The 22512-nt window shown below is 40.0% G+C and overlaps 1 protein-coding gene across 6 annotated transcripts in view; it reads right to left on the reverse strand.

Moving 5' to 3' along the window:
• IL1R1 (interleukin 1 receptor type 1) overlaps positions 1–22512 on the reverse strand; it is a 73141-nt gene that overhangs the window by 18391 nt on the left and 32238 nt on the right. The window contains exons 2-5 of one of the 6 annotated variants that reach the window (XM_020987877.2): positions 19448–19608; positions 17503–17640; positions 3702–3772; positions 1040–1106 (exon numbers count right to left, since the gene is read on the reverse strand). In XM_020987877.2, coding sequence (XP_020843536.1) covers positions 1040–1100 — 61 coding nt within the window. In that variant the 5' untranslated portion in view covers positions 1101–1106; positions 3702–3772; positions 17503–17640; positions 19448–19608. Of the gene's footprint in view, positions 1–1039; positions 1107–3701; positions 3773–16182; positions 16475–17502; positions 18016–19447; positions 19609–22512 lie in introns of those variants that run through there. The other 5 variants (XM_078147378.1, XM_020987879.2, XM_020987876.2 and 2 more) reach the window with 5 other exon arrangements.

Raw genomic sequence — 22512 nt, forward strand, 5'->3', positions numbered from 1 at the left:
TACTACATTTGTTCTTTAAAACAGCCTTGTGAGGGAGGTGCTATTATTTTCCTCATTTTACAGAGGAGCAAACAGGCTAAGGGATTTGCCCAGAGCCACACAGCTAGAAGGTATTTGAGGTAAGATTTGAGCTAAGGTCTTCCTGACTCTTAAATCCCACACTTTTATCTAATGCATCACCTAGTTGCCATGGAGCAAGACTGGACATAAGGAAGCCAAAGAAAACTCAACAGAGTCCTTATATTGGTAGAGAATAAAGGTTAACAAGGTGGTGCAGTGGATAGAATGCTGGGCCTGAAATCAGAAAGATTTATCTTTCTGAGTTTAAATCTGGCCTCGAATACTTACTAGCTGTGTGACCCTGAGCAAGTCACTTACCCCTGTTTGCCTTAGTTCCTCATCTGTAAAATGAGCTGGAGAAGGAAAAGGCAAGCCACTCTAGTATCTTGCCAAGAAAATCCCAAATGGGGTCACAAGGAGGCAGATACAACTCAATAACAACAGTAACACTGGTTTGGGAGGCGAATTAAGATGGTTCCTTTTTATTCTACCAGCCTAAACAAAATGAACCAACTATGGATATGATATACCTAGACTCACACTCAAGGATCACACTGTGAAAGATATGAAAGAATTGAAAGGTCTGTAACATCTCTTCCAATCCTTAGATCTATGATCCTAGGATCTAAATCGCAGTAGAATGGGGAAAGCAAATTTATGGACATCAGTTGAGAGGAATGGAGAGTTAAATCACCCACACTAAATTCTGTTCTCTCTTTTTCTTTTTTTTCCTGCTGGATGATTAAGTTGCAAGTACAACTTCCCTGCAATGGTGTTTCTTAATTTTTTTAAAAAATCTGTGTATCTTAATCATCCTTTTGTTTAAAAACAATAACCATACCTAAAGCAGTTTCATCAGCCAATAATTACAGAAACATGTCTTTTAAAAATCTGAAAAGAATTTTTGCTTCTAAAACACACTTATAGTCTTTTTTTTTTTGAGGATACACACTGAAAAAAAAATTCTTATTTAACTTACCAGCTTCAAGGGAAGAAATAAATAGAACTATGAAGCAAGCAAACCAAAATAGAGTCATCATACTTTCCTATAAAAAAAAATAAGAAAATTACTGCTTCTGCAAAATTTCTTTAAAAAAGAAGCCTCCATTCATTCACTCATTCAGTCATTAATCATTCAGTGCTGAGCAAAATCCAGGAATATCTGAGGACTTGCTTCTAAGATCTTTTGGAGCTCTCAATCTTGGGAGAAATTCAAGAGATACTTAGGACACAGCAAAGGAGAGATGGGGCTTTCCATTTATGGGGCTGCTGAAAAAAAGCTGGAGCTGGTCTCCAGTGGAGACCAGAGTTTCTTAAGCTTTTTCCACTTGCAACCCCTTTGTGCCTGAGAAATTTTTACACGATCCTGGGGCATATAGGTGTATAAAATAGGTATACAAATCAAAAATTTACTGATAATAAATTATTTTAAATTTATTTAAATTATTTAAATTTAATTAAATTAATTAAATTAATTAATTTAATAATAAAAATATTTTAAAAAACAATTCTTTGGTATACATATAATTTTACCATTTATCAAAGGCAGTAGTCTTGAATCTGAGCGTAGGTGTTTCTGGCAGCGTTTGTTGGCCTAGCATGGTGTGATGGCACGTGCAGTGCAAAGCAGGTATGTTGTGTGTTCAGAAGCAAGGCTGCAGTAAAGTGGCATGACATAACACAGGCAAGCTCTGTCAGAAACACCTCAGATTCATTACAAATTTGATTTTGAATTAATTTTTGGTCATTGCCCATTCAGAAACCTTTTTACTATTGCCAGATTTTTTGTCACCTCCACACTCAGTTACAGGAAACCCATGTGGGTTCACAACCCACAGTTTAAGAAGTGCTGGTATAGACCAAAATGCTGTAAGAAATTTGGGCTAGAGCTTGCGTATATATTTATTTATAGCTACAAGTGCCTGACAATAACTTGGTCTCAAACTGTTAATCATAGTGAAACCTTCATTATTTTAGATTTATAATCATTTGAACAGAAATTGAGTAGTTTGGGGTTTTGTTTTCCTGTTTATGGAATTTAATCCACTTTAAAAAAAGGCATTTTAATTTACATGCTAAAAACCCATATGCTAATCTGTTCATTGTAGCAGATCAGTAAACTTGTCAACACTTTTGTTAGTCTGGCTGAAGACTGATTATACTAGGAAATGATAAATTTCATTTAATACATCTGCAATTCAGATATTTTACTAATCCAGACTAGCCTTCAAACCAATGTCAATCTAATGTTTCTACTGGACTTTCCCAGTGCATGGTACTTAGGTTATTAAACAAGGCAGCCATTAGTGTAGAATTAACAATTGTTTGCAGTCTTTCAGAATATATTCTTGCTCCCTGATCTTATATTAAAGAAGAAAAACCAGTATTTTATTCATGTTCTCCTTCCGACTATCATTTCCACTCTGCTCACCCACATTACATTTTTTTCTAAGGTCTTATGAAATAAGCTAACTGGTTTATGTTCTTTCCAAGAGTTGGATCTTTCCAAGATCCACTTGTTTAATTACAATAACCCCACCCCCACCCTCCACTACCCTCCACCCCCACCCTTGCCCAAGGAGTGAAAAGGGGAAGCAAATTAAGCTGAGTTTTTATGCAGTTGGTTTATCTGAATTAGCCCAAAGTAAACTAAATTTTCACCTAGTTGACCAAGAGAGACAGAAAGGCAATGAATGAGTCCAACAACTTTGGACTCACTGCATCCATAAGGTTACTTGATTGGGGCTAAACGCCTGGAATTTAGGTTGTAGGGGGCTACACTGGACCTCCTCTGGTGCCTATGTATGGTTAAGGACAGTTCCCTTCAGCTGTGACCACAGGGAAATCAGAGAAGCTCAGATCTACACCCTGCTCCACTGATTAAGGGGTTTGCTTCTCAGACTCTAAAGGCAGGGTTTCTATTAGATAGATATCTCATGGTGATTGGGAGGCACCAAGCTGATCTAAATCCCCAAAACTATCAAACACAGCAGAGATCCTAGGCTGATCTAAACCCTCAGAATTAACAAACACAGCAGATATTATCTACATGACCTTAAGCAAGTCATTTCACCTTCTAGGGCCTTAGTTTCCACAACTGACAAATGAGGGGATTGGACTCCTTGGCCTGTAATGTCTTTTCTAGCTCTCTATGATTCTATCAAATGAAGTAGTAATAGTAAAAATGGTGAGGGGAATGCTGAATCAGTAGAGTCCTCTGGGCACAAGATCCATGTAGGATAGACTTTCCAAAAACAAGTAATCCTTTTCCTTCCTAAGACCATTGTTAATGGGAACAGACTGGGCTGCTCTAATATTGACCAACATGCCAAAGGTGCAGCGAGAACGAGACTACTTCAGAATGGAATAATTGGGGCAGCTAGGTGGCGCAGTGGAGTCAAGAGCACCCGAGGGCAAATCCAGTCTCACACCAAGCATTTGACATTTAATAGCCATGCGATCCTGGGCTAGTCACTTAACCCCAATTGCCTCACTCCCCCCCCTCCAAAAAAATGACAGAATGGCAATAATTTGAAAATCTAAGTTCAAGTGTTCTGTAGTATAGCTTGTCTCACTCCTTTACACCTTAACAATGCTCCCCTAGATGTCAACGCTCTGTTTCAGTGAGAGTTTTCCATTACCTAGCAGTTCACTTGTTCCTGTGCTACATGGTACAGTTTGTTTGGGTCATCATTCTTAAGGGTCTGTTTGTCTGAAAGAGAAACAATGTAGACGTGTGAATTTATTTCATGCAGTCAGCATACAAATCAAGACACTTTTGTTGTTCATATGACTTTGTTGTTCATTATCTCAGAATGTCTTCTACTGACTCAAGGAGTTTACTGAAATTTTTCAAATTCTTACCACAAAATTTATAATAATGATTTCAACTGGAGAGGGTGATTACAGCTCCCAATGATGAATTCTGAAATATTGGTAATCATTGGTTTAATAAACAAAGCAAGTGCATGCATACAACACTGACACAAATTTACAAAACTCCAGGTTTGGGAGCACTGTGAACAAAGGGGATAGTTACAGCAATAGGAATAAAAGACCAGAAAGGGAAATGGGGTTTTTTTGAGTGAGACTAGGAGGGCCAACGGCAGAACACTAGGCTTTGGTTACTGTTATTGACAAACCAGGAAAAGAATGACAGGCCAGTTAGAGAGGCAGAGAGAGAGCAATTAAGAGAGGCAGTATGGAGATAAGCAGGAAAGTTTGTTTTTAAAACTAAGAAAGAAGAGACTATCCAACAGGAAAGAATGGTCAACAATCACAAACCACAGAGAAGTCAAGGAGGAGGCCTGAATCACCGGTGATCTTTAAGAAAATAGTTTCAGTGGAGTAGGGGGAAGGAGGGAAATCCCTTTTCCAAAGCACAAGGTTAAGAAGGGTGGTAAGAAGTGAGGACATTTAGTCCAGACAACTTTTTCTAGAAATTTGCAATTAAGAGTTGAGAGGTAGGGCCAGAACTGGGATGTGCATATCGTAAACACATACATATACACGACTGGAACAAGGATATGGTTCTACTATAGGGAAATTGGGGCAAAGGAAGAAACAAACATCAGGTCCAGGAGGGATGGTATCAGGAAGTCAATGGGGAAAGAGAACTGGAGACTAGATCTGGTTGATTTGACAAAAGAAGGGTAAGTCCCTAGAAGGGAAAGTATGGGTATGGAATCAGGATTGAAAAGACCTCATGTCAATGTTATTAGGAACAGTAACACCTTACCTGCCCAGAGATCATTTCTCTCTCAACTTCACCCAAACCATATGGCAATCACATGTCTGAGATTTTCCAGGGCAGTCCCAATCTTAGGAAAATAATGTATATATACTTAACAAGCCTTCGCAAAAAGGGAATATCCCTTTCTCAGATCATATGTCCTGATTTTTAAGTTTAGAAAATACGGCTATCATAATTATTTGGAACAGAGCCAAAACCCAGAATTTAAATGATGTTCAGAAGACGAGGAAGTATACAATATATTTTAGAAAAACTTCCACACAAAGCAGTAGAAATAAATTAAGTGCCTTGGTCCTTAAAAATAAAAGTTACCTGAAACAAAATTCATCTCTCCAGACAATGACAAATAGATGAAGCATTACTATACTGGGGTCAGGAAACAAATGGATCATATAGGACTACCAGCAGTACTTAAGGCAAGGAAGACACTTGTCAGGGCTAGAATAAGGAATACTAAAAAGAACTGTACCATTACTAGGAAGTGAGAAGGGCTTAGGCTGAGAAGCGTAATTATTCTTTGGGCTGACCTCATAGGGTAATAGACCTGGAGCTCATAGCCCTGGCCATTTCTAGGGTCACTTCCAACCACATGTACACCCTCATTTTACATATGATGAAAGTGAGGCTTGAGGCTGTTAAGTGACTTGCCCAAAGTCAAAGAGGTAGGATCAAGGGTGGCCTTGGAACCCAGGTCCTCTAATGTCACAGCCAGCACCAGACTTCCTGTATTATTGTATGTTGACATAAGAGGTTATGGGTGAGTGAGACCAGAATTAAAAACTATGACAAAAGAAACCATGCAACTGAAAATCAGGTTGTTAATAGTAAGTGGAAGGAACCAGGTGACAGCTGTCCAGACCTAATTCATACTTCCAAAAAGTAAATGAGAAAAATCAGAGGAAAAAATTTTAAAGGCTTTGTTCAAGTTCAGCCAGTGAGAAGATGAGTAGAACTATATAAACAAACATCAAATCAATCTGTTAATATTCTTTGCTGCCCTGTTATATGTCACACAATTGACAAAAAAAAAATATTCTGAAGCACTTTGTTTCACTTTGACAAGGGCAGAAGCAGCATTTCATTTATTAATAGCACTATGACGGGTGGTTTGATGTGATTGACCATGTAGGATGTTAGATATGACTTCAACACCAGGTGGTGCTCTAAGCTCAGTGGACAAGAAAAACCCATCCTTGTGGGTCACTCTACTCAATAAATTGCTCAATAAACACTTAAGTGTCTACTGTGCACTAGGCATTGTGTTAAGCACTGAACATACAAAAAAGAAGCAAAAGACAATTTCTGCCCTCAACTAACTTACAATCTGGCCAGAAAGTATGCAAAATTTCAACTATATACCACCTTATTCCTGGCACATGCATGAAACAGCAGTTTTGTAGTTGGGTTATTTGTTTGTTTTGTTTTCCGCTAACCTTAACTTTTCCCAGTGTTCTCCCAAGTTTTCTATCTAGGCGCAAGTATTATTCAAATGATAACTCATAAATTTCTCCTAGTTTGCCATCATCCCATTGAGATTCTAGTCTCCCAAAATCATCATGATCCAAAGAATCACTTCCTCATATGTAGATCAGAGTCCACTTACTAAAGCAGAATTGAAATGAACAAAGTACAGTTAGATGTCAGCTCTTGGGCAGAGTCTGAAATCTCAACTTCCTTTTCTAATCTTTTGTGTCTGATTTTCCCAGGTGCACCCAAAGATTTTATTGGTAAGGGATTGCAACTCCTTCCCCTCACCACCGCACACACACATGTATTTTGGCCTCAAAGGTAAAAGGTATGAAGTAATCCCCACCTAAGTCTACCCCATTCCCTTCCCACCACTAGCTGTTCCTGTTAAATGCAATTCATTCCCTCATGAACCCTTTAAAGTCTTTCCAGAAATAGTTAGGCAATGCTACTCTGGTTATCTCACAGGCAGTCACTGGAGAGCAATCTAATGTAACACTATGATGAGGTGCCAGAAGGAGCCATTGGAAGCTTATGGGGAAGAGGCTGAGATGATACCTATGAGATTATCAAGAGTAACGTAGTCAGGTGCTATCTCAGCCTCTTCTGGTGACTCCCTCTTCATAAAGCATAGTGCTTCCCCTCTCCCCCACCACAGTACTACATTAAATGGACCTCAAGTATCCCAGTTCTACTACTCACCCAAAAACCATCCCTGCCTAATTACCTGTTCTTTCTGGCTCCTAAAAGATGGAGGAAACTAGAAGGGAAAAACAATAGCTATTCCTGAAGAAGAAGCTACAGGTAAAATCCAAATCCTCACTTCTAGCAACAGTTGCGAGCAATAGCACACACACAAACTTCCTGTGAGGTGAACAAATACATTACAAATAATAACTGCCTTCTAGCTTTGTCCTTCGTAATGAAAAAACTTGTAGGTTTGGAGTAAATTTACTTACTAGGCAGTGTTATTATCATCTCAACTGGGGTAATGGGAGAGTTTGAGTAAAATTCAAGGGAGATCACATTTTTTAAAGTATTATAGAAAGTAGTTAGTAGAGTTGTCCTATGCTTCAAACACTTCAGAGATCGTGATTCCATCCACATGTGCCTCCTTCACTATGACAGATCTCGTTTTGTTCCCACACCTTAGTATATGTTTTCATGAGTCACTCTAACCAAAAAAATTAATTGTCTGGTAGCTAACCATCTGGCAACAACCTCTCTTGATTTAACTAGGCTGGTCCTTGGACAAGAGATTAATAATTCATCATCATGGTCGCACTCAAAGCTCAGTGTAGGAGAAGATGACTGGTATTGCTTTCTTCAAGTGTAGTCTCTGAGAACCCAGAATCGTTACCAAAGTAACAAGCCTCATAGTAAAGTATCTTTCTTTACATATTTTTTTACAGATAAAATACTTTTAAGAAAGGTATTGTTTCACTTGATAAATTATGTGACTATAATATATTAATATTTTTCTTATTTTGTCATATTTTTAATCTCATAAGACCTGAGTTCAAATCCAGCCTTACATACTTAACCAAGTAGGGTTACTGTGGCTGAGTAAGCCACAGTCTACCTTAGTTTCCTCATCTGTAAAGTGAGGATTATAATAGCATCAATTTGTCAGGGTTGTTAAATGACACAATATTTGTAAAGCTGAAAGCAAACATGCAATATTTGCTAACCTAAAAGCACTAAACAAATGCTAAGTATTATGATTATTGTTATGATGATGATAATGATGATGATGATGATGATGTAGAAAGTGCCAGGCTATCCTGAACCATGCCTGCCTAGTTTAACGTAATATAGCAAAGAAGGTACTAGACTTGGAGTCCAAAGATATGTTCAAATCCTGATTCTGCCACTGTGACCACTGCCAAGACTGTTAAGTCTGTTTTCTCATCAGTGAAATGGGGATCACGGGATCATAGATATAAAATTGAAAGACAACATAGAGGCCATCTAGTCTACTTCTTACTTCCTTATTTTACAGATTAGGAAACTGAGAACCAGAGAGGTAAAATGATTTGCCCACAGGCTTACAGTCAGCAAATAGCAGAAAGAAATTTAAGCTCAATTTTCAGACTTCAAATCCTTTTCCACTACCCCGTGCCTATCTCAAAGAGTAATGAAAAGGAAAATGCTTTGTAAACTTTAAAATGCTCTACACATAGTAACTATTGTGATTTCTAGTCAGAAGTCTAATGTATATATCATGGATGCAATTTTCTAGTCTTATTGTTCTTTGGTACTATTTTATTATTATTGTTATTATTACTCAATCAAAAAAAAAAAGCCCAAAGCCCAGAAACTGTGGCCTAAATTTTTTAAAAGAACACTTTTAATAATAAAACCTCTAATATAGCAATTTTATAAAAATTTCAGGATCTCATTAAATAATGACCTGACATCCAATAGTACATGAGGATGATATACAAAACTATAGTGACAAAACTTTTAGATATTCAAATACAATTACTTTAAAAATTTTTGTTTTTTCTCAATTACATGTAGATAAAAATTTTTTGAATTTTTTTTAAACATTGAGTTCCAAATTCACTTCCTCTCCTCCTCCATCCTTGAGAAGTTAAGCAGTTTTATATAGATTATACAAATGTCATTACTGAGTTGTTTCAGTAACATCCAACTTTTCATAATCCCATTTGAGGTTGTCATGACAAATATACTGAGTGATTTTCCATTTCCTTCTCCAGCTCATTTTACAGATGAGGAATTGAGGCAAACAGGTTAAGTGATTTGTCCAGAATCATACACAGCTAGTAAGTGTCTGAGGCCAGATTTGAACTCAGGTCCTCCTGACTCTAGGGCTAGCACTCTGTCTACTGCACCACCTACCTGCCCCAATTATGCATGTGTAGTCATGCATAATATGTCCATGTTAGCCATGTTGCAAAAGAAAAAAAAGTGGGGAATTGTCTTGGATCGTTGTATTGCTAAGAATAGCTAAGTCATTCACAGTTGATCAATATAATTACTTTTAATGAGATTTTTTAAAGGTCAATGTAGAGTATAAGCATGAAATAAATTTCTGGCTAGCCTGCTAATGATTTTCGTCAACATGAATTCAGTTCAATGAACAGAAATTCTGAGTAACTGGAAATAACATATCATATTCTCACCTACTATTAAAAAATAAAAGTGCTTTTGAAGTATATGACATTTCATTCACCAGAGTCCAATGCCCTTTCTTTGCATCATTAACTCAGAAAAAAACATTTCCCAAAATCTCCATAACGAAAGTACTGAACTGGCAAAGGCACAGAACAGCATGACTTTGGAGTCAGGAAGGTCTGGGTTTGAATCCCACTTTTGACACTTACTAGCTGTGTGTCCCCAGGCAAGTCACTTAACCTCTCTGAGACTCAGAATAATTTCTACTTCACAGATTTGTAGTAAAGTTGAAATGAGATAATATATATATATAGCTTAGAGCAAACCTTAAAGCATTATGGAACTGTCACTTATTATTTTGATTCACACTCTGTACATTAGTTAACACCCAAGCAACTGGTTTCCATGTGATCTACCCAGCAGGGAGAATCAATCAACTCAGTAAAGCTGGAGGTAGCTGCCCAATCCTTTTCCCCTGGCTTCTCAAAACTACATCAGCAGAGTTTATCAAATCTGAAACTTAAAAAGCAGCCATACCTTGGGGCAGCTAGGTGATGCAGTGGATAGAGCACTGGCCCTGGAATCAGGAGGACCTGAATTCAAATCCTGCCTCAGACACTTGACACTTACTAGCTCTGTGACCCTGGGAAAGTCACTTAACTCCATTCCTAGCCAAAAAAAAAAAAGCAGCCATACTTTTCAATCACTGGCAAATCACCTCCCCTACCCCTCATCTCCCAAAATCCGGCCTTGGTTTGCTTTCAAAAATATATCTATACCTTCAGTTTAAAGCAGCCCTTCATTTTAAGCATCATAGAAACACTGAATGAAGAAAAGGAGAAATGTTACATCTAGATTTTAATTAATTATACTACTTACTGCTACATAATTCTGTGTGAGTCATTCAGTAGGGAGAGTGGGAGTGAGAATCTCAAAGATTATAACATCATGGATCAAAGATGGTTTGGGGCACCAGGGACGGCGTCAAAAGCTCTTGAAAATTTTATACCTCCCCATCTTATTGACATTGCGACAATTCAGTGGGAAGAAAGGGGAACTGTACCATTAAATATGACAATAGGACAATCCTACATGATGTATTTGTTCTTCATAAAAGTCCTATTATAATACCTCTTCATGAAACAGAGGTTATGCTGAGTAGCAGAGGGGAAGGCGGAGAGCAGAGGGGAGGACACTGGCAAATTAAAAGGCTTTAAAGCACAGTCTCACTGTACTTTATTACTCTGTCTACCATCTAAGGACCAGCAAAGAGTAATGAAGAGAGATTATAATTCAATCAGTCCATCAACAAACATTTATTGAGTGGGTGCCAAGGTGTTAACCACTATGGGTTAGATCTTCTGGCCATGGTAATCCATGAAACATATCAAAAAGACAAAATAGCCATTAATCATATCCAGTCCTTTTCCAAATTATTAGTGAAATGGTACAAATGAATCAGAGGGTGCCAAGGATTACACAGTCCATGAGACAATAGACAAGCATCGGTTTAACAAACACTTCTGAGAGTGATCTCAAATATTTTTTTTGTCAAGAAAAGATAAAATTTTAAAGACAAAGTGAAAAGTTAGGCAACCAAATATTTCCTAAAGTGGACCCTTGAGGGTTCCCTCCACGTCTAAAATTTGATGACACTGTGTACACTTGGGAATACTGTTGCTGATCTGAATTCAATACTTCTAACTGACCCATATTTTCACTGTCATTCTCTTTTATGTTAAAGAACAACAGATGATAAGAGATGTCTTAGGAAATTGTGAACTTTCCAAGTTTTCATGAATGCATAGTCATAGTCAAGACAAACAGAAATCTTGTCAAAAGAATGAAGATCCAACTTAATAACTACCTGGGAACTCCTTTGGTAGATTCCATACTGCACTCAAGACCTGTAAAATGAACTTGATAGTGACTGAAAATGTTGGCACTCCACTTTCTAAATTATGAATGCGTTGTTTCAATACTACAACACACAGTGATCATATAAACATGCACCAAAAACCCCAAAGAGTAGCTTTCTTTGCTTAACAAACAAAAACTACGATTGAGATACTATATTTTTCTCCAAGGGAACATGCTTTCAGTAGATATGAGCAAATGCTATCTCTTCATTCAAGAAACCCAAAGGCAAAGATATAGCAAAATAAAACCAAGAATTGAGGGCAAAACAGGTTCATCCACAACACTCATCTAAACAAATTAGGCAAGGGCAAACTGTTGCATCAAATGAGATAAGGGAAATAGCTTTGAAAATTAAGAAGCATGATACAAATATAAGATATTACAGCTGTCATGAAGATATAAATTGTTCAGCTAAAGTTAGATCAAGTGACAGGCAGCTTGGTATAGTGTAAGCCAGTCTAGGAGCTGGAAAAACCTGGGATTGAGTCCTGTCCCTGACGTATCCTGGGCCTAGGACCCTGGGCAGGTTCTATAACCTGTCAATGCTATATATGATAAATTGCATATAGCAAGTGCTGATCTGCATTGGTAGAAAGGGATTCCTCACTGGCTGTTCTCTATATCAGTGAAATCACAGCCTCTCCTGTAGGATACTAGAATCGGAACCTGGAAGAGATCTCAGAGATCAACTAATATAATATTATATATAACAATATATTATTAATAATTAATGATATATAATATAATATAATAATATTCTCACATTGCCCACAAGGAAACTAAGGCTCAGGAAGGTTTGTTTCATAATTTAGGCAGCTATATGGCTCAATGGATAGAGGGTGGGGCCTGGAGTCAGGAAGACCTGAGTTCAAATTTAGCCTTAGATACTTACTTGCTATGTGACCATGAGCAAGTCACTAAACCCTGGTTGCCTCAGTTTCCTCATCTGTAAAATGAGCTGGAGAAGGAAATGGCAAACCACTCTAGTATCTTTGCCAAGAAAACCCCAAATGGGGTCATAAAGAGTTGGATATGACTGAAAAAAGACTGAACGACAACAAATAATCTATGTAACAAGTGATAAAGGCTTCAGTTGAGGTGCTGGCCTTGTGAGTGGAGAGAAAGAGAAGAAATTGAGATGGTCTCAGATGTGTGAATACAACCCCTTTTAGAAAAACTACCACTGAGACTTCTTTATCTCACTCATACAGAATGTTGCACTAAAAGCCAACATATCTTCAAGTGATAGACTCCAAACTTTGCCAGTCTGATGCATTTTCTTCCTGGAGCCCTGCAACTATGCCATGCTGCTGGAAATTATACATGCACATGCCCTTATCCTAATATGTATCTTCCAATAAAGTCTTACCATAATTATAACATGTTGGTGACCCAGGGGCCCCAGGCTATGCCAAAGCATGCAAACCCTGTCATATTCCAGCAACCAGGGGAGATGTAGAGGATTGAACTGATGATGACTCTTCTGTCTTTCATCTGAGGACCAGCTCAGCTGGGCAGCAGCAGGGTGAGAAACTCTTTGGTTGCAGCAACTCATGAAAACTGTCTACTAAGTTGCAGCTGGGTTGCAATTGGAGTTAGTGTAAGAAGGAGGACGGAGGATATACTATGTGCCAGGCACTGTACTAAGCAGGAGACTGTTCTTCAATTTAGTATGTGATCACTGTGCTTGAAGTTCTGGAGATGTGTCCTTTTCCTACCTCCTCATTCAATCTGGCTGTAGTTGTCCAGGTTGAGCCACCAAGTAGGAATTAATTGAACATCCTGATTTGCCCAGGTGTTGCTCAGTTGTTATGATGAGCATTTCTCCCATCCTGGTACCCTGACAATATCTCAATGGTAGTCATCATATCTTACTATATAATGTTAACTGCAGCTTATAACTAGCAACAATAATGAAAACTGCTTAAGATATCAGAGAAGCAGCAAGGTCTGCAAGGCCATGAGAAAGTTGTCTGTTATAATTACCCTATATACCTATATAAAGAAAATCATAACAAAGCAAATTTCAAATCCTATTTCCCTTGATTCACTCTAAGAGTATTAGCTTCCCCCACCTAACTACCACCACCACCACCACCACTATCATTTTTGCCTGAACCTGTGATTTCTTCAGTGTAGGAAGCACCCGAAAGTCGCCTGCATTTAGAAAGTTCCTCTATCAATATAGATGAGAAGTTGTTGTTTAGTTTTATCTGACTTTTTGTAACCCCACTTGGGTTTTGTTCAGGGTTTTTGGCAAAGATGCTAGAGTGGTTTGCCATTTCCTTCTCCAGCTCATTTTACAGATGAGGAAATGAGGCAAATAAGGTGGGTTAAGTGACTTGGCCAGGGTCACACTGCTACAAAGTCTCAGAGGCCAGATTTGAACTCAGAAAGCTGATTCTTCTTGACTTCAGGACTAGCACTTTATCCCCTGAGCCATCAAACTGCCCCTGCAGAAAGAAAAACTTTGGGAATTGCCTCAAGCACTGAAAGAAAGAGTGACTTGCCCTAGGTCAGACTGGGCTATATGTGTCAGAGAACCAAGCCTGGGTTGCTCTCACAAGAGTGTGGCCTTCTTTGCACTATACCCTGCTCCCTCTCCCTAGCATAAAGAACATAAAGAACCAGAGATACTAATCGGCACCAGACCTGTGATATTGAATAGCCTAAGACAGTTTCCTAGACACTGGGAGGTTATGACTTATCCAGGGTCACACAAGCAGTATTTGCCCGAGAGGATATTTAAGCCCAGGTTGTCCAGACTCCCAGGCTAGCCTACTATTTAGCTGGCCATTTCACCTATGTTCCATGGTTAATTTATTTTATAAGGTAACTTTCCATTTGATGTTGTGCTGCTGCAAAATTAGAATCAACCAAATCTATCAATCACTTGTGTGACATCTGGTACAAACAGTCGTGGATACTAACTAAGGCCACCGGTGTGAGTTTCTTTGTGTCAGAACAAAGGCTGCTGGGTTTGCATCTGCTTCAGACCAACACCTTTGAGTAAAGCATTCTCAAGGCAACTCTCACAAGTAATTCTGATTTCTTGCTATTAACCCCATTCAGAGGGAAAGACCAGACTAAGGGCACATTAGACCATTCTTCCAAATGGTGGCCTGAGCTGATTTCCAGTCAATCCTTTATTTTGAGAAAATTACCTCTGCTTTTTTCAGGCAGCAGAGCGTTCAGTCCCTTCATCCATTTAACTAGTTGAGAAAACATAATGGAATGGGGAAAATGCCACCATCATCAGAAGGGAACTTTTTCAAATCCTACTTCTGAACTATAGTGACCATGTGAATCACCTTAATTCCCCAGATCTTAGTTTCTTTATCTGTAAAACGGGGATAAGAACACATAAGTTATGAGGAGGAAATGTGATAACATATATAAAATGCCATATTAACGTCCCATTGTTGGTAAACTGCCCTGTTAGAGTTTGACTCTTCCTCCAGGTTGAACATAACTTGAGTTAACACAAATAGGCTCATAAAAAGAACTTAAAGCATTTGAAGTGTCCTACCACTTCACTCTTCTTCAGAATTACCAGGAAATGCCTCATAAGGGAACTTTCCCCTGCCGTTTACAAAGATAAGGAGTTTAAACGACAAGAGCCAACTAAGAACAAACTTTTGGAGGTCCAAACCAGTCAGTCGATAGTATTTACTGAGCATCCTGTCCCAAACACTGTGCAACAGTACAGAAAAAGGAGAGCTTGCCCAGAAACACAGGTCACAGGACCTTTAGAGTTCATTATCTAAGGATTACAAAGCAAACCAGTTTTATTGATTTGCAGTTGTAAAAACATTTTGAAATAAGACAAATTCATGGACCTCAGGTTAAGAACCCCTATAAATCATATGGTGAATTGGCTTAGCTGTTTCTCTCTCTCATTTCGCTCTCTGTCTCTGTGTCTCTGTCTCTGCCTCTCTCTGTCTCTCTCTCTGTCCCTCTCTCTACTTCTGTTTGTCTCTCTCATAAACAAAGATACACACACACACACACACACACACACACACACACACACACCTGATTATCTACCTCAGTGACCTCATGTCACCCCAAAATCTGGAATAACTACTTGAGGTACTAATAAACAGCCCATCCACAAGCCTTCTGCTGCGGCGGGATAGACAGGAGCGAATGAGTCCCCTGTACTTGAAAGAAGTTAGTGGAGGGGGGGCAGCTAGGTGGTGCAGTGGATAGAGCTCTGGCCTTGGAGTCAGAAGAACCTGAGTTCAAATCTAGTCTCACACATGACACTTACTAGCTGTGTGACCCTGGGCAAGTCACTTAACCCCGATTGCCTCACCAAAAAGCAAAAAAAAAAAGTTAATGGAGGCAAGTATCAAGCCCAAGTCCTCCGACAGCACAATTTTGGACCAAGTCTGCACTTAACAATCCTTCCTTCTGAGGGGCAGCTAGGTGGCATAGGCCCTGGAGTCAGGAGGACCTGAGTTCAAATCCGGCCTCAGACACATAATACTCACTAGCTGTGAGACTCTGGGCAAGTCACTTAACCCCAATTGCCTTACCAAAAAACAAAAAACAAAAAAAAACCAACCCTTCCTTCAACTCCCAGCGAGTCCCAAAAAGTCACACCCACTCCCTCGTACAGCTACTCCGGAGGGCGGCCAAAAGGGGTGGCGGAGCGGCTGGGGTGGATCACGGCCAAGGGGACTGACACCGTCCACCTCTTCACTTTCCTGTGCTGCGCTGCCGAGACACCCCCCCTTTCCAGGCCCCCCAGCTTCACTGGGCGCGGCGCAGCCCTTGGTAGGCGTCTGGGCGTCTAGAGACGTGTCTCGGAACGCCGAACTGCTAACTGCACTTACTCGGCTTGCCTCCGGAGAAACCGGGAAACCTCCAGGCTCCGGGGACCTCGGGCTGCGCTCCCCGGGTGAGCCCAGGGCTCCCCACCTGCCTGCCGTGGGCGCGATGAGCAATTTCTCTTGGTCCCTCTAAGGCTTCCGAAGCCCGTCCTGGGCAGCAGAGCTCCGCCGCTCGGGCTCTCCCATCTCGCTTGCTGCTCCTTCTTGAGGAGGCATGGATCGACGGTACAAGCCCGGAGCTGGAGGGTCTGGAAGGACCACAGCCTGGCTTCTCCTCTCCAGGGTTCGCCTGGTCTCCCCGCTCCCCGCATGGAGCTCCCTCCCACGCGGGCTGGCCAGCAGCCCGTACTCCTCCCCTCGCTGGGCTGGAGGGGAGGAGGCAGCAGCACTTCCCGGACGTTGGGACGCCTCTTCTCCTCAGTCTGGACAGCTGGGAAGGTTGTCCAACCCGAGAGTACTCTCAGGGGCCGGGTAAGTGCCGCTGCTGCCTGCCTGAAAAGTTCCCTCTTGGGAGCCGCCTCTGCCCCGAGGTCTCTGGAGTACAATTGCCTGAAGTCGTGCCCAGGGCACTCTGGGGTAGTGAGTCAAGTCCAGAGGAGGATTCGGAGACAAGCTATTCCCAAGTTCCCTAAAAACGGGGGAGTTTGAATAGAGGATTCCTGTTAGACAAGTAAGGAAGGCTTGTAGTAGTTAGTATCTTTGCCGTCTTTCAGGGCCTTTCAAACAACATCTTAGAGTAATGGATTTAAAGAAGGACGTTAAGAAGTCATCGATTCCACCCCCCTTTACAAATTAAAATGAGGCACAGAAAGACACATTCAACAAATGAGCTCCCCATAGTCACACTGCTAGTAAGTGTCCAGGGCAGGGTTTGAATTTTAAGTTTTCCTGCCTCAGTTTCCAGTATCCTATCCGCTGCACTAAACTGGCTGTCTCCTCCAATTGGCTATTTCCATATTCGCAAGGCTCTTATCTTTCAAGGTTCGCACCCAGAGCAAATCAGACTGCCAGGGATGCTATAGCCTCCGGAGGTTTTAACCTCACCCGGGCTGCCAACGGCTTCCCAACCCCAGTATCACAGCGTTCTGCTGCTCTGGGACTGCCCAACATCTCTACGTGGATTGTGGCTGTTTATACTCAAACCCTTCAAAAAGTAGACTTCCAAACTTAGTTTTTATCCCAGAGATCATTTTGGTCGTTTTGGAGGCAAGGAAAAGGAATTATTAAGTTCACTGACCCAGAGCTGGAAAGGATTTTAGAGGTCACCCTTTCATTTACAGACGAAGAAACTCCGGAACAGAAAGATCGAGCTGAGTGACTCACCTGAGGTTTGAATCCAAGGTCTCCAAACCCAGCATGAGGTTCACGGTGCCACAATGCTGCCTTTCTCAAGGAGTTTTAAGAGAAATAGCTTGTGACTTCGCGGGTAAGAAGTTGCTGAGCTTCAAAAAGATAGTCCCCCTGCGGGTGGAATACATTTAAAATAAAACAAACAAAACCCTTGCTATTTTACAGATGAGGAAGCTGAGGTAAACAAGGGTTGAATAATCTGAACAGAATCCTACACCTAGGACTGTTCTGAGACTGCGTTTGAGCTTGATTGCAGCTTACACACTCTATCCACTAGCTGCCCATAACCTAAGATACTCAGGGATTCGTTACAGGACAATTATTTACCCTTTAGCTAGGTAGGCATGCACTCCTTTCCAAGAGAGAGAGAAGCCTATGTGGCTTCCTCTTCGAGCTTTTTATGTCCTTTGCAACATCTACATCTGGAAGTACCAGCCTCTTTTCAGTCAGTCCCAGGCCTGCCTTTGTAACATAACATCTGCACCAGAGACAAGGCACAGTGAAGAGGCTGATATGTCACCTTACGCTCACGAGCTTTGTTAAACAAGATTTTTTCACAGAATTAATTCATTGAAATGTCATCCTAGTAAAGCATCCTAGTGTATGACAAACTCATGGAATAATTTTGTCATTGCTTACTTTGTTAAATAAATAATTTTAAATGAATAATAAATAAATTTGATAAATAAAATTGTCATTCCATAATTAAAAAAAACTTTTGGCAAAAGGTTTTGGTTTTTTTTTGGGGGGGGTTTGTTTGGCTGGAGTTTTTTGGTCATAAGCTACGTGGCCCAGTACAACATGACTTGGTGACCTGAAAAGTTTAAAAAAAAAGCATTACTATTTTTGTTTTGTTTTTTTTTATGGAACTTACTGCTGATCTTCTCTAGAACCACAAGGTTCCTTGAAACAAATTTTAAAACCACTGCCCTAGATGGACTTCCTCCAACAGCCTAACTCTTCTTATATATTTTCCATTCTCTTTACCTGCACTGAACCATTTTTTATTTCTGTCATCAAACCTTCTTTATCTTCAAAACAATTTATTCATGACCTCCTATCCCCACAAAGCTGTCTGACTCTCTTCAATTCATTCTGCTTAATATATGCCATCTAGGAAGACCTAAGCTAGTATTCTTGACCAGTCAGAAAATCCATAGCTATACTGAACATAAGAGCTAGGGGTAACAAGTCAATGCATACCGTGAATGATTTATGTTTTCACAGGTAAAGGATGGGCACTAGGATGGGCCTTTCAAAATCTGTGCCAAGTTTGTGAACAATCAGTCAAAGCTTTTATTAAGCACCTATTTTGTAAAGGGCATTATACTGGGCACTGGTAACACAAAGACAAAAAACAAACCAGTCCACAACCTCAATGAGCTTACATTCTATGGGAAGAAGTGTGTACATATAGAAGTGAATATGACCTATATGCAAAACTGTTGTTCAGTCATGTCCTATTCTTTGTGACCCCACTTGGGATTTTCTTGGCAAAAATAAGGGAGTGGTTTGCCATTCATCAGCTCATTTGCAGATGAGGAAACTGAGGCAAACAGGGTTAAGTGACTTGCCCAGGGTCACACAGCTAGTAAATCTCAGAGGCCAGATTTGAAGTCTGGAAGATGAGTCTCTCTGACTCCTGGCAAGGTGCTCTATTCACTGCACCACTTAGCTGCCCTCTGCAAAATTAAATACAAAGTAATTTTAGTGAGGGACAATAGCAGTTGAGGTGATCAGGAAAGGTAATATGGAAGAAGTAAAAGTTATGCATAAACCTATTCAATGACTCTGAATAATTGCATAAACTACACCTCAGTTTTTCCATCATTAAAGTGAAATGCATTATTAACATGAAAGCAATATGACAATTGCTAGATACTGCTAGATATCTGTAGAAATGAAGTGTCTCACTTACCTTTATAATGTGCCCTCTCCGGCTGGTGTCATTTGCCTCAAGATAAATTATTCTTCAACTCTTGAAACTTTGTGGGAAGATGAATAGTTTAAATGGTTCCACTTTGGAGGGGAGGGGGCCGGGAATTACACTGTGTCTACAAATATTGGAAAGATTTTCATCTGAAAGAAAAATTAGATTTTTTAATAGCTCCAAAGGGAAGAATTAGGAATGGTGGGGGAAAGTCAAAGGGAGATGAATTTACATTTCACAGAAGGAATTTCCTGTCCAATAGTAAAAATGGACTACCTCATGAAGTAATGAGTACATTGTCATCATAGAAGTTCAGAGACTGGATGGACATTTGTCAAAAATATAAATGTTAAATGCTAATGACAATGAAAAAGACTTTAGAAAAATATGCTGGGGTCTCCTCCCCACAAATACTCAGTGACTCCCTATTGTCTGAGTAAATTTCAACCTCTTTCCTTGATATTCAAAGTTGGCCACAATTTGATGGCATCCCACCTTTCCAGGCTTTCCTCATACTACTTCCTGCCACATGTGATTGTTACTGCTTCTAGGGTTAATCTTGTTTGTGACTATCTTCCTAAATGGTAATGCAAGAGTCCCCCACTGATGCTCTTCCTCTTAACAATTAGCCAGTGGATGCAGTTCTTTATCAAGAGCATTTACTTAACTGGCTCAGCAATTAAACACTTCCCCCAACACCAGGAGCAAATTCTCCACACATAGATTCAAAGTCCACAAGCAGGAAAAAGTGGGTATGAATTTAAAGAAAAGTAATAGTGAGGCACACATATAGACAACACACATGGCCAAGGCAACTCATGAGCCAGATCAACAGCATATGGGTGTAGTGTGTGGGCTGATTAAGCCAATCTGCTACTGAACTGGGTCTAGCAGTTCCCTCATAGTGGTTGTTGTGACTCCTCACCAGGCTCCACTGCTGCTAGACTGAACCGGGCACATACTAGGTGGGGTATCTCTAAAGGATGGGTCAATTTTTGGTCTCTTGGCCTTGTTATTCAATGAACAGCTATAGTCTTTCTCCCCACTAAATCTGAAGAGTATGTTCCAGGGAATAAGGTGTATGAAGACGGGAAAGGGAGGAGGAGTCAGGTTATGAAAGGCTTTGAATTCAAACAGAGGATTTTGTATTTGATCGTAGAGGTGATAGGGAGCCACTGGAGTTTACTAAGCGGGAGGAGGGGAAAGTGATTTGATCAGACCTTCGCTTTAGGAAAATCACTTTGGTGGCTGAATACAGGATTGGAGTGGAGAGAAACTTGAGACAGGCAGACCACCCAGCAGGCTATTCCAATAGTCCAGGCTTGAAGTGATAAAAGCCTGTACTAGAACAAAGAGAAAGGGACATATAGGAGAAATGCTGCAAAGGTGAAATCAATAGGCCTTGGCAACAGATTGAATATGAGAGGTGAGAGATAGTAGAGGAGTAGAACAATTCCTAGGTTGTGAGTCTGAGAGACTGGGAGAATGGTATTGCCATCTATAGTAACAGAGAAGGTAGGAGAAGGAGAAGAATTTTGGAGGAGAAATAATGAGTTCCATTTTGGACATGTGTAATTTAAGATATCCACTGGAATCCAGTTTGAGATGTCTAAAAGGAAATTGAATATGCAAGATTGGAGGTTAGCAGAGGGGTTGGAGCAGGCTATGGAGATTTGAGAATCAGCAGCATAGAGATGGTAATAAATCAATGGTGGCTGATGAGATCACTGAGTGAAGTAGAACTTAAAAACAATTTGCCTGTAGTAGAGACTTGTGATTTCACATAGAAATCATTTTATATTTGTCTTTGCTTATGAACATGAAATAAACATGTCTGTTGGTATTTTTCAAGCTCGTAACAATAAAACATTTTTTGAAAAAAAGAATAGGGGAGTTGCTACTATATGAGAGAATGGCAAAAGTTCTGATTATCCAAAAAAGGAAAGAGGAAGGATGGAGTTTGCAGACTGTAAGTTGGTGATCTTGAGTTGATCTCTGGAAGAATTCTAGAATGCATTATTATGTTTTTAGAGGCAATCAGGTTTAAGTGACTTGCCTAGTGTCACACAGCAGATAAGCGTCTGAGGCTGGATTTGAACTCAGGTCCTCCTGATTCCAGGGCCTATACTCTACCCACTGTGCAACCCAGCTGCTCTAGAATTCATTAATAGTGAGATAACTAGTGAACTTTGGAAAATGGAAGTTCTAATCACTAAAAGGCAGCATGGATGGCTTCAACAAAAATAGATCATGCCAAACCAATCTCATTTCCTTTTTTTGACAGGGCTAGCAGCCATAGTGCAGTAAATAGAACATAACTAGGTTTCAGCAAAACATTTAACAGTTTTCTGTGTTATCTTTTTGGATAAAATAAAAAGAAATGATTAGATGATGGCATTGTTAGGTGAATTCAAAGCTTGTTGAATGACTGCATAAAAGAACAGACATAAATGAATCAATGTCAGCTTGGAGGGAAGTCTAGTGGAAGACCACAGGTATCTGTCCCTGGTCCTGGTTGTTTTTTTTTTTTAATATGTTTAATCAATGACAGATAAAGGCAAAGATGGCATCTTTACAATTGTACAGATGACATAAAGCTGAGAGGGACAGCTGAAACACTTCATAGCCAAAGTAGGATCCAAAAACATCCCAAAGTAGGATACTTGTCTAGAATGATAAGTTAGATGATTATGACAAATATAAAGTTCCAAATTTGGGTTTTAAAAAACCCAAATTCATGAATATAAGATGTAAGAGGTATGGCTAGTTTGTCTGAAAAAGATCTAAGGGTTTTAGTTCAATCTAAGTTAAAACTGTACTATGACAGCAAGAAAAACTAACGTAATCTTAGATGCACTAAGGGAAGCATGGTGTCCTAAATGATAGTATTACCATACTACACTCTGGTGAGACCATCTCAGGAGTGCTGTGTTTAGTTGTGAGTGCCAAATTTTAGGAAGGACATTGATTAATTGCAGAGAATCCAGAACAGGGCAGTGAAGATGGAAAAAGGCCTTGAGATTGTACCATGTGAGGAATAGTTGAAGTAACTG

This window comes from Phascolarctos cinereus, unplaced genomic scaffold (assembly GCF_003287225.1).
Source record: "Phascolarctos cinereus isolate Bilbo 61053 unplaced genomic scaffold, phaCin_HiC Scaffold_7;HRSCAF=346, whole genome shotgun sequence".
Lineage (NCBI taxonomy): Eukaryota > Metazoa > Chordata > Mammalia > Diprotodontia > Phascolarctidae > Phascolarctos > Phascolarctos cinereus.